General features: G+C 43.1%; 2 protein-coding genes across 3 annotated transcripts; one reads left to right on the top strand and one right to left on the bottom strand.

The window, feature by feature from the left end:
* Positions 1-517: 517 nt before the first annotated feature.
* Positions 518-12169, top strand: LOC119225570 (cell division cycle protein 20 homolog B-like). The gene is made up of 11 exons (XM_062562376.1): positions 518-1350; positions 6353-6560; positions 7366-7433; positions 7668-7704; positions 7892-8008; positions 9034-9251; positions 9407-9501; positions 9703-9931; positions 10007-10132; positions 10220-10346; positions 10958-12169. Exons 1-11 carry the CDS (start codon positions 1168-1170, stop codon positions 11053-11055), a joined length of 1506 nt encoding a protein of 501 aa, XP_062418360.1. The 5' UTR covers positions 518-1167; the 3' UTR covers positions 11056-12169.
* On the bottom strand, positions 1605-5648 carry gpx8 (glutathione peroxidase 8 (putative)). 2 transcript variants are annotated; one of them, XM_037483527.2, is made up of 4 exons: positions 5331-5593; positions 4921-5182; positions 3916-4116; positions 1605-2699 (listed from the first exon to the last, which is right to left on the bottom strand). In XM_037483527.2, the coding sequence occupies exons 1-3, from the start codon at positions 5532-5534 to the stop codon at positions 3953-3955; spliced, it is 630 nt and encodes a 209-aa protein (XP_037339424.1). In that variant the 5' UTR covers positions 5535-5593; the 3' UTR covers positions 1605-2699; positions 3916-3952. The 2 variants fall into 2 exon arrangements, with proteins under 2 accessions (XP_037339424.1, XP_037339423.1); XM_037483526.2 differs by lacking the exon at positions 1605-2699 and having other exon boundaries at positions 3414-4116; positions 5331-5648.
* Positions 12170-12256: the final 87 nt, after the last annotated feature.

Raw genomic sequence — 12256 nt, 5'->3', positions numbered from 1 at the left:
CAGGGAGCCTGAAAACCAGACTGAGCCCCGCGGGAAAAGAGAGGAAAAAAGCAATCATTAGTAGCCTACTGTGCTGCTGTAGTGGATGCGCAAAGACCTCTGGGTAAATATCACTTACACTTAGTTCTGATTTTATTTGAGACGTTTTCTTTTACAAGTGAGAAGTAAGAAGGGAATACCTTATATTTTAAGGAAAGCCACAATCATTTAAGAAATAAAGCACTGTTTTAAAGGGATGAATGAGGAAACCATCGTACGGCCACAAACGGTTCACAGGAATAAGCTGTTTACGAGTGCGTCCCGTTTGATACAGGAATAACGTCACAACTGTGAGCCGAGCACCACGTTCACGATATCCCGTCACAGGTGCATTCTGGCCCTTTATTAATACCAATCCAGCTGCTCAGAGCGCGCACCTGTCGCCCAGCACCGGGCTCGAGCACGTGGTGAGCGAGCACATATGGACGTGGCAGGTGGCGCCCGCGCCATTCGGCCCACTTAGCGCCAGAGCTCTCCATAAGACGAGGACGAGGTTATCCAAAAATATTCAAAACACAGCAATGTGTCTTTTGTGTTGGTGTTTATTTATAGTGTAAGCGCTATTTACATATAATATTTTCTTAACATTCTAAAGCCAGTTTAGTTGTTAATTCACATATTTTACTTGAGTTAAATAAATACAAAAATATTAAAATCTACAACCACCGCACCACGCTACTCCATCCGCCACCATCGCAATTGATGTTAGTATGATTTCTGTTTAGTTGTTAATACAAATATTGTATCTAACAACTCAAATTAAAAACTATCCCTTCTAACCACAAAAATGTTGTACACATAATATAGGCATATTGTTATTTTATGATCTATTGCAATCCATTATGTTTTGTCTATCATTATCATAGTAGTTATTTGACTATTATTAAAAGACAAAAACAATCATCTGCTGTAGATGTTAATTCCTGTTTTTGTTTAATTGTTCAAACAGGCAAAGTCTGTCATTTCGATAATGAACTGTGTGGTCCGTGTCTAAATCATCCGCTGACAACATGTTGCCGCCTCCACCTTTAAAACATTACCGCGGTGCTCTTGCTTTTTCCTTGTTTGTATCTATTTGTTTCCCTTAGAAACCAGGACGCGGAGAGAATCCCAGTGAAGGACTAGTTAATGAAAAAAAAGAGACAAAGCACCAATAGCAGAGCAGATAACGGGACTTCCCGCTCCACCGTCCGCCCGATGGAGTATTTAGGGAGCCGAGTCCGTCCGGGAGAGCAGACGACAGGTGCACCGGGCACGACCAAGTTATGGAAGGTGGAGATGAAACTGACAGGTGCACCATCAAACGACTGGGTAAGACATTTATCAATTGATATTGAGAAAAACATGAAAAGAAAAAGCTATTTTGCTTTTTATTCATCGTTATGAGCTGTTTATCGTTGCTACCAAGGCGACCACTTCAATCTCTAAACACATGGCTTTGTTGCGTGGTGGCAAAAAACTGAGCTTCCTTAACCAGAATTTATTGAAATAAGACCATTTAAATGAGCTTGGTTGAATAAAAAGTATTTTCAAATTACAGGTCTTTCATTAAACAATTTTTTTTAATAATGAGCGGATCTTTGATTGTTTTATAAAACCAGGACAATTTAAGGAGAATGCAGAAAGATTTGACCCTTTCAAGGAAAGACGGGGAAAAAGTCTGTATTTTAGGGTTAGTTGTGGTGGCTGCATCCTCCTCCTCAGGCCTCTGATGGTGGTGACAGTGTGGCAGTACTGATGCTGGCTGTGCTATCTGATTGACAGCTATCAGCTGCACTCCTCCCTGCTGCTACTGAACTCAAACACCTCTCTGCCTATCATTCACCTGATAAATACATTTGGGAGAGGAAATAGTAAATGAGGTATAAAAAAAAGACAGTTTACCCCAAATTAAAAACTATAAATATATTACTTTGGCGCTCGTAATCAATATTGTTGTGTTACATGTCTTGAGAGGCGTTGCTGTGGCAACTCACAGATCCATACTACGACAGATAAGAAATATAGAATAAAATAGCTTGTTTATATTTTGGCGGTTAACTGTCCCTTTTAAATTGGATATTCAGCCAAACGTTGTTCATTCCATTGATGTGCATGGGCCTCTGTGCTGTAGCTGGTTGGGAGGCAGTGTAATGTTAGCTGAAGTTCCTTTTGTCAGCTCACTCTACTCTGCTACCCAAACAGTTATTACATTTACCTTTTTGTTTATTACTCATTCCTCCAGATGCTTTGATTTACATCAGGAAATACAAGCAGGATTTTGCACAGGAGCTTGATTCTTTAAGTGGTTCATTTTAGGCAATTGGTAATATTTTCAAATGTATGGGCTTCTGGGACAATAAGGAGCATTAACAAGATGTTCTTCAGCTCTCCCCACGTGGGTGGCTGGTAGGCAGTGTCTTGTTAGCTGGTCAATTCTGCGCCCCAGCTTACCTGCTGCTGCCCTCCGGCTGTCCATCTAAACCCACAAGCCAGGAGACCTCCTCACCATGTTCTTTAGAGTGAACTGTGATTGACAGGTCGCTGCTGCTTTGTCCCTCCTCTACATTCCAGAAATGGAAACATCTCAATATGGCATGAGGAAACGTCAAGTGTTCATAACATAGGTCCACGTCACCGTGACAATGTCGACTTCTCATATGCAGTCCATGGTTGTACATCTGTGAAATACTGGCAGTTGTGGTTGCCAGAACTCCACCGTAAAAATGACAGCGTCAACGTATTTGAAATTTACAGTTAAAAAACAGCTCGTAATGTCTGAGTTCAGAACCATTATTTTACGGTAATTTACTTATATAATAATAATATAATAATATACGGTCAAATACCGGCAGCTGTGGTTGTCAGAACTCCACGGTAAAAACTGCAACGTCAACGAACAAATTACCGTGAACAAATACCGGTTCTGTTAGAAAAAAATTTCTGTAATGTCTAATTCGTTGACACTGTTATTTTTAGGGTGGAGTTTTTGCAACCACAGCTGCCAGTATTTCACCGTATGGTCTTTATATCTAACGTAAGTTACATTTTTAATGTAAAAATCACAATACTGAAGGATTTCCATATTACGGTGCATTTCTGTCGTCAGTAAAACTTCTAGTACAATTAACAGGGATTAAATGTATTTTTACAATATATGAATGGCAAAATAACTGCTGACATATTTACGGTGTTCACTGTCAAATGATTGATGGTTATTTAACCGATTTCAATTTAACAGTCTGTTACTGTCGGGATTTGACAGTTTTTAACCCTCGATTTTACTGACTTTGTTATACAATGTAGAAAAAACATTTAATTGCACTAAAGAGATTAATGATTTGGCTCTAAGCTTTTTTTTCTAAGTTTTAAAACTTGAACAAACTACTCCTATGTCATGACTTAATTTTATTTTTGGATCCATGATTAACAATATGCTGGGCTCAAATCAGTCAAAATGGCAAAAAAAAGTTTATGCTCCTCCATAAGAGATTTTAGTGTAAACACCAGAGAGAGAGATGGTACAGATAACCCACTAAACTAAACATTTGTAGTGAATAATACACCTCAAACAGCTAAACAATCCTTCAGCTGCAGCAGTGGTCATGATGAGGAATATCTTTTGTGATTGTCACTATTAACCGCAGGAAGGTCACACACACGCACAAGCGCGAGCACGCACACACACACACACACACACACACACACACGCACGCACGCACGCACGCACGCACGCACGCACGCACGCACGCATGCTTCAATGGCTTGAAGTGGAATCTTTTCCTCTGGCATGTTCCAAACCCACTGGCCCGGCTGCAACACTTCAGAGTTCAGTTGTTTGCTTTGCCGCTAAAACGAGAAGGAAAGGGGCCGATGTACCGCCATACACACACTCACACTTAAACAGGTGTGTGTCCGATATGTTGTCGGATTCTCATAGCTCCACCCGCTTCTTCAGGATGATTTCTCGCACCAAGGCTGTGACCTCTTGCCGAACGCTGTCCGCGGGATCTTCTGTCCGCCAGAAGCGGACCACTCTCCCCTCTGGGTTCACCAGGAACTTCCAGAAGTTCCACTTGGGGGTTTTCTGCACCGAATCTGGAAAAATAACACATCAAGAACTCATTAACAGTGCATTTAACAACCTAAAACTATTAATGACGGGTTATTGCATGACTGAGTTGCATTTTAATTCATTTGAGGTTTATTAATAAGAGTGTAAAATTGATTAAACTCATATCCACGCTAAGGTATAATGTATTTGGAAACTATCGGATGAAATCACCAGATGTTGCAGCCTATTTTAAGCCAGAACAATTTATTTATCAAATTAGTGCAACATCTGAAATCTGTCACAATACAAATTGTAGGGGAAAAAAGGGTATTACTTTCCCACCCTGAGGCCACCACAGTTTACAGCAGATGACAGGAAACTTAGACTTCTGAAGGGTTAGGTACAACGAGCAGCTATGCTACAGAGATGGAAATATTAATATTTTAACAGAGAGATAGGTGACTAATTGAGGTGTTTCACCAAATTTAGGTATAGGTTTACAGTTACAAGACTACATTCAAATAAAAGGTGCATTCTATTTTCTGAACAATCTTGTCATTTCGATAAGCTCAGGAGGTTAGGGACGGACGTTTAACATCCTACGACTTGTTTGGGGGATGATAAGTGATAAGAAAACAGGAGTGAGTAAAATACTGTTTTATGATGTAATATTACAAATGTACAGAGACTCAGAGAGACTAACATTTGTTGGTGGCAGCAGAAGTTTGGTCCAGACAGATGTTCAAGTTCCCTCCTCAAAGAATCCCTCATGTCTTTGGGTTATATATTGGGGACCTTCATCCACGTGATGGCGTACTGCGCCTCTGTGTTCAGGGTTCGATACTGACCTGTGAGGAACTTGAAGGCCGGGTCAGCCTCCGAGCCCATTATTTTGATCTTGCTGAAGAACGGGAAGGTGACACCGTAGGTGGACCTGGCGAAGGCCTCGATGTCCCGGCTCGTGCCGGTCTCCGTGTCCCCGAACTGGCCGCACGGGAAGGCAAGGACGTTGAAATGAGAGGGCCCCAGCTGCCGGTGCAGCTCCTGCAGCGACACGTAGTTCGCCTCCGTCTGCTCACTGCGGCTCGCCACGTTTACAACCAAAGACGCCTGGCAAAAGAGGGGGAGACGAGAAGCGGGGAAGGGGGGAGGTCAGTGCGCGTTCGCCGCCACACGAAACGCGCGTCATAAAAACACGAGGAGTCGAAAACAAACAGTTTGCACGCATTTCCTCAGCAAACCGGGGTCGCGGACTCACTTTTCCTCGGTACTTCTCCAGAGACACCGGCCTCCCCTTCGCGTCCCTCACCGTGAACGCGTAGAAGTCCGCGGGTTTCCTCGGCTTCAGCTGACTCTGCAGGAGGAGCAAACACCCGACGCCGACCGTCATGCTCACCACGACCGTCAGAGTGCGAGCTTTGGGGTTGGTGGACTTGGTAGGGTAGCCCCCTAAGGCCTCCATGTTGGAGGCGAGGGGGGTGAACCGCGGAGAGAGACGGGAGGCTCCTGCACAAAGTCCCGGAGACAGGCTGAAGTTAGCGAGAACACTACGGCCACACCGGAAGCTGCGCGTGATACGTTCTACAAAATAAGAGTAGAGTTCAAATGAAAATGGGTACATGATGTGTGCTGCTGTACGTTGAAGGCATGTGACAACAGGGCCGGGTCTAGGCAGGGGCAAGAGGGGGCCTGGCCCCCTCAAATAAATGTTGTGCCCCCTCAAACTAGGTGCTGGAGCTAGGTGCTGGAGCACAATGCCCCCTCAAGATTTGTGGCTGCCCCCTCATACATGCCTGTCTAGACCCGGCCCCGTGTGACAACCTCGTTTTCGGGACTGTACTGTCTTAATCTATATTGTTTACTCTTCAATTAGCTGAAATTTAAAAGTGGAATATATGTAATCTGCTTCAACTCGCCGGTTAACACACAATGTTCCTTTATTTACATAAATCAAACCAATTAGTTAATGCAGTTGGATGAATTAAAAGAAATTCTGGTGAAATACAATTCGAGGTTTTAACTGATCTGCAACCTCACCACTGGATATTGCCAAATACTGCACCTTCAAGATCTGGCCTTTGCACTAGCATCTTAAAGAAAAGAAAAAACATCCTCACAATGCTTTTGCTTTGAAATTCTTAACCGGAGGTTTTGCTATTTATCTCGATAACTAGTGTAGTTGTGCTTTTTGAAACCCGTAGAGGCGTAAAGTTTGTGTCAGTTGTTTTCTGTGACTTTTGAGCCTTTCTTTGTGTTTCCTGCATTCGGTTTTTGTCTCAGGGACGAATCGACGCCCATCGTGTCTCATACAAGCGGTTCAGGAGGCGGATCATCCAGAAGAGCGCCAGCGGGGGTCCAGCTGCCAGCACCCCGCTGGCCACTTGGCGGCAGCGCGAGCCCAGCTTTGAGCTCCACACGGTCCGCCAGAGACTGGAGCTGGATTCTCCGCCGAGGCTCCGCGAACCGGCGGCAAGAGGCCCGCCCCGCGGTACTGTTCGGACCCCTGTGTGACGTCATTAAACATAAAGCGATCTCACTTTAAATTTGTTTTTTGTTTTCGCTAAAAATACTAATGAATGAAGCAGCCAATGGCCACAATTTCGATGTAGGCTACGAATACATGCTATAGTTTTCAAATATCATATTTTACTCTTCTCAGAAGAATTTGGGTGTCTATTGAAAACTATTGGTTGGATTTTTCCACTTCCAGGTTTTGGAAATTACATTTAAAATGATATATATATTTACCGCATAATATTACAATTTTCAGAATATAAAATCACATGACAGGGCAAAACTGCTACAGGAATGCTTATCTTATTACATTACATGTCATTTAGCTGACGCTTTTATCCAAAGCGACTTACAATAAGTGCATTTCCACATAGAGATACAAACTCAGAAGAACATGTAACAAGAAAGTAAATTTTTATCAAGTAAGCAGTTTCAAAACATTTTATAGAAAAGTGCCATTATAAGTACAATTTAAGTGCTACGATTTGCTAGTGCTACGGTTTATGGACATATTAGTAAATTACTTCAAATGTTACCCCAAAGTTTTGCAAATTAACATTTAAGGTTGAACTGTTAAATACTTTCCTGGTATCTGAAAAATATCCCTTTTTAATTTGGAATAAATGACTTCATGAATCCAAAATCAGTCAAAGTGGGACAGGGATTTATTTCAGTTTTGTTGTCTGAATAGAGCCATGTGAAAAAACATAACAGTTCCACACACACCCAGGTGTCCATTCCTTGTCACTTTGTGATGAAGTGTTTCCTATGATCATCAGAGACAGCACACACACCACGCTCCTTTCCTGCCAGGGGACGGCCCGCACCAGACAATACCCCACAACAGGTTTGGTTTAGGAACTCGTACCTCTGTCTCTTATTTATCACATGATCGATTAATAACTAAATTCAGTGTTTGGACAAACGCAAAAACAACAGATCTGGTTTTTCATTATGTTTTTTTTTGTATGGGCGGTTAAGTTTTTAAAGACGACACTCTTAACCTTTTGAGACCAAAACATCGTTATGAAATAAAAAAAATTCTTCAATTGAAATGATAAGAAATCTTATTTTTTTACAGGGATGGGTGTGGGAAGCTGCAGTTCCAGAACATCAAGGTGCATATCATTTTTTCTTCTTTCCCTCCAATCTCACATTGCCTTCAGTGTCACGGTAACCCTAACCCCCCAAAATGTGTAATGTGTCGTTGAGTGATACCACATTCTGTCACACCGGGACAACGCCTGGGTCGAGCTTTATGAGTCTTTATGTCTTCATGCGTTGTAACTGTGTTTTGCATTACAGGTTCTGATGAGAGAAGACGTGCTATGCAGCCCTTTGCTCTCTTGGACAAAACTTCCACCAGTCAGCTGGGAAAGTCAGTGGTGAAGTTGGCGGCACCGTCGCTGCTGAATGACTACTGTAAGAGGAAGAAACAAATCCCTCATATATGAAAAGAGACCAAACCAACAGCTGTTAGTCCGCCTAACTCGTCTGTGTCTCAAATATACAGCTTAACTTTCATTTAAGACTACATCTTTTTCCAAAACAGCTGGACAAAAGAGACCAATGTAATGTAAATTGGAGGTAATAGTGCATTTGTTGGGGCATTTAAGAACTCAAGGTATTTCTCATAGGTCAACAAGACAATAAAGAATATTGTAATTAGGGCGGTCAATAGATAAAACATTGACCAATCAATTACACATTTTGAAATACATTTATTGCAAATTCAAATATTTATTTTTTGTGACACAGTGGTGGTCCTTTGCAGGGTAGACGTTGAGATGGAAGTAGACTAGCAGCTAGCTTAGCCTAGCGGTGTGTAAAGTGGTCCGTTTGCCACTCACTTCCCTTCTGTTTGACACGTGATGGAATTAGAGCTGCGACCCGTCCCTTAAAATACTGAATTGTCCTGTATTTGAGCATGAAATAGCGCTTCTCGTTTTGAATCAATACGGAACAGGGTTTGTCCCGTATTTTCCGAACTGTCTTCAATGCAGCATCCCATGCAAATAATCCCACCCAAATTCTGTGAAGAAGCGTCCTATTAAACCCCTGATTGGGTAATACTCGCTGCCATCGTTGGTTTGATCGACCGTGACCCTGAAACAAACCAATCACAGTCATGGGAGGACGGGTCTCTTTGCGGAGCATCAATTTGAAAGAATGGCGGAGATAAATCATTTTAGTGCACATTAATCGCATAGATTAACGCTTTAATGGCAAAAAGGATTTAGAGCTTCCAGCTTTAACAAAACAACTACCCAAATAAACAAAAACGTTGTTTTCTGTTGGGGACTATTGTCGTTTTCCTCAACCCTCTTAGTCATATAACCCCTGCTCTTAATGTTTTTAGATCTTTGGATTGGGACAAACATGACAGCACAGTTTGTCCGGGCTTGACTCAGGACTCTCAATCTCTTTTCCATTCCTCTCCTTTTCAGACACTCACCTTCTCGACTGCAGTTGTAAGGGTGTGATCGCGTTAGCACTGGGCTCTTCGGTCTACCTGTGGAATTCACAAACTGGCTCTCTGGTGGGATATTTGGACCCGAGTCCACACCCAGGACTGGCGCGCCATCCGACGCCGTCCATCTCCTGCCTGAGCTGGAGCAGGGACGGCGGCACCCTCAGCATCGGGACCCGGCGAGGAGAGATACAGGTGGCGTGATGGAGCGAAAAGACGGGGGCGGGCGGGGACGGATTGATGCAAGCGTGTTGTATGGGGCTGGAAGGGGGGAGGGGGGGTATATGTCAGCAGAATGACTGGTTTGTGGTCTCTCTCTCTCTCTCTCTCTCTCACTCTGACTTTGGTAGCTGTGGGATGTCGAACACAAGCGAAACATGAGGTGTCTGCCGTCACACCTCTCCGTGGTTAGAGGGCTTTCCTGGAACCAGCACTTACTCAGCAGGTCCGTGTTGTCAGAACGCAAAGCAAAAGTTACACAAAAATCCAGCATCATTCTGAACTCTCCAAACGCCATTAGAGCCGGAATGATCTCTGCAATCAAATGGAAACATAGCTTTAGAAAAATAAAGGCCATCACAATTGGCATCAATATGAAGCGTGAAAGTCCTTGTGCAGGAATGACCGTTGACCCTCTTGACTACAGCGGCTCTGCTCTCGGACGCATCCATCACCTGGACCCCCGGGCTCCTGAGCCTTTGGTGGGTGCTATTGTCCAGGCCGAGGCGGTTTGCGGCCTCCAGTGGTCCCCAGGAGGCGACCGGCTGGCCAGCGGCTCCACAGAGGGCCTCCTCTGTATTTGGGGTGGGGACATGGCGGGGGTCACATGGTCACGTCAGCCGATCTCCACGATGAGACAGCCCAGCGCTGTTAAGGTCAGTATGTGTACGGGGGGGCTCTAAAATGAAAACAAAGCTGTTTTCTTCTTTTACGTCTATTTTTGTGTTCAGGCAATGGCTTGGTGTCCGTGGCAGAGAAGAATGATCGCCACAGGAGGCGGATGGACCGATGGAGAGCTCAGAGTCTGGGACACAGATTCGGGGACTTGCGTGACTTCTGCAAACACAGATTCTCAGGTGATACAAGGGACAGTTCAGCACAGACCTACAGAGTCTTGTGTGTACACATATCAGAGTGACTGTTCTTTATGACTCCGGCTCCAGATCTGTTCTCTGCGATGGGCCGAGAAGAAGAAGTGCCTGGTCACAGGTCACGGCCTTCCTCATTACCAAGTCAGCTGCTGGTCGTGCCCCCTGCTCCCCGTCCTCGGCCCGGTCTACCGGATGTCAGGTCAGAGAGCGCCATGCACCTGCAACGTCGAGTATTCCAAGAGCAGTGTCAGCGTGATAGTTTCAATCTGCAGCTGCGTCATCTATCACTGAGTTATTCAATAGTGATTTTGTGCTGAGTCATTTGTGTCACAAGCTTCCAGACAATGCTTTACTGTGAAGTGAACGCATCGAAAGTCACTGGGTGTGCTATGACATGAGTTTCCCGTGCATTCACAATACCTCAAGGTATTGTCTAGGGAGAGAGAGAGACTTACAAGGTAAAAAGCCTGAGATGATCTTTTAAAATATCTTTCTGAACTTATTTACTTTCATGTTGGTGATTTTGATATCACTGAAGCAATGTGACACTCTTTGAGGAGTTCCTTTAATCGGCAATGTGCTAAACGTTGTCTGTTTCTTTCTTGACTTACTGTTGCGTTAATGTGCAGATGACAAAGCCTTTTGTGTTTCTACTTCACACTGAATGATGACATGAAAGTGAAACCTTCCCCACAGTGCTTTGACTTTGTGACAATGAGAGTGGTCTTCTGTCGATCTTTTTTATCCACGTTGAGACAACTCAAAGAAGGTATTTAAAGTTCATAATAAATTGTGTTGGATATTTTTCAGGTCATTCTCAAAGAGTTCTGCATTTGGCCGTAAGCCCTGACGGCTCTCAGATTTTCTCTGCTGGAGCAGACCAGCAGTTTCACATCTGGGACGTGTAATTTCACAACATCACTGAACATGGACGGTGAATTCTGGAGACCTGTGTGAAACTTGTGTCTGACCCGTGTCTCCAATCTCCGGCTCCGAGCTTATCACAATGAAAAGTTAACAAACCCAAACCTAAATTCAACTTCTTATTACTGTTCGATAACATCAACATAAAAATACAGAATTCTGGGGACTTGATTCTATTTGTTTCAGGTTTCACTTCCCACGGTGAGTGTGTGTCATACGATGCAAACTCGCTATTAAGTTTGCAGCCACAAAGGACTTCAGAGATGTCGTGCAAAAGTACCTGTGGTGAAGACCTCCGTTTAAAAGAAATAAGACCCCAGTGCAGTGAGTATTTTGGTCAAAATGTTCAGACACAGACAGGCACATGTCGAAGAGACGCTGCAACGTGTGAGGTCTGTCACCGCCAACATGTCATTATTGAAGACTCCACCACAACACTAAAGTTCAACAACACAAAAAGCGCAACACAGGAGTCAATGATACATTATCCCTGCAGCAGCACTGTGCACTGTATATCTCAAATTAAACAGTGACTTTATGCTCCAAATCAGTCCCAGGTCTTTATGGAAGTTGAAATGTTGGAAAAACCTGTCTTTTGTTTCCAGTATATTTAAAAGGACCATTTGATTGGCAGTTAAGGGCCATTGCATTTTCATTCATGCAACATTTAACACTAAATCTAAACCCCCACCTAAAAGGCCAATGGAATATAATGATTCTGTGCTCACTCCCTGCTAATGAGAGTGCTACACTAATGTGGTGGTTCTTGATGTGGCATTAATAGTTGTGGCTTTACTTAAGGGACTATACCCTCTACTATTCTATAAGTTTAGAATCCTTAAGTTAAAATGAATGAAATAAAAAATGATCATTGTTGTTCGTAGACTTTATTTCTTTATATTTTCTTGTATTTCTCATTTGTATGTACTGTGTGTATGTTGAGACCACATTGAAGAGTCAAATTCTGATTTTAAGAATAACAGCTGATAATCGACTCAATTGCAGAAACGTACAATCTGGTAAAATTTGGGAAATTATTGATTGGTTTGGTTTGCTCAAAACATTAAAACAATTACAGCTGCAATGAACTATTTTCTGCCAAGTATTTGTTATTTTTTGCAATAAAAGACCTTATTTCCATTGTTCGAAAAAGGTGCTTGTCGTCTTATTTGCTTTTTTACGATG

Source organism: Pungitius pungitius, chromosome 5 (genome assembly GCF_949316345.1).
Source record: "Pungitius pungitius chromosome 5, fPunPun2.1, whole genome shotgun sequence".
Lineage (NCBI taxonomy): Eukaryota > Metazoa > Chordata > Actinopteri > Perciformes > Gasterosteidae > Pungitius > Pungitius pungitius.
Note: the sequence above shows the minus strand (reverse complement) of the source record. Positions and strands in the feature narration are given on the sequence as shown.

Coding starts and splice junctions, on each gene's coding strand:
- LOC119225570 (XM_062562376.1), top strand. CDS start 1,168: ATGAAAAAAAAGAGACAAAGCACCAATAGCAGAGCAGATAACGGGACT. Junction 6,561..7,365: donor GGCAAGAGGCCCGCCCCGCG/GTACTGTTCGGA, acceptor TATGATCATCAG/AGACAGCACACACACCACGC. Junction 7,705..7,891: donor TGCAGTTCCAGAACATCAAG/GTGCATATCATT, acceptor TTTGCATTACAG/GTTCTGATGAGAGAAGACGT.
- gpx8 (XM_037483526.2), bottom strand. CDS start 5,534: ATGGAGGCCTTAGGGGGCTACCCTACCAAGTCCACCAACCCCAAAGCT. Junction 5,183..5,330: donor TGGAGAAGTACCGAGGAAAA/GTGAGTCCGCGA, acceptor CTCTTTTGCCAG/GCGTCTTTGGTTGTAAACGT. Junction 4,117..4,920: donor GGCCTTCAAGTTCCTCACAG/GTCAGTATCGAA, acceptor TTATTTTTCCAG/ATTCGGTGCAGAAAACCCCC.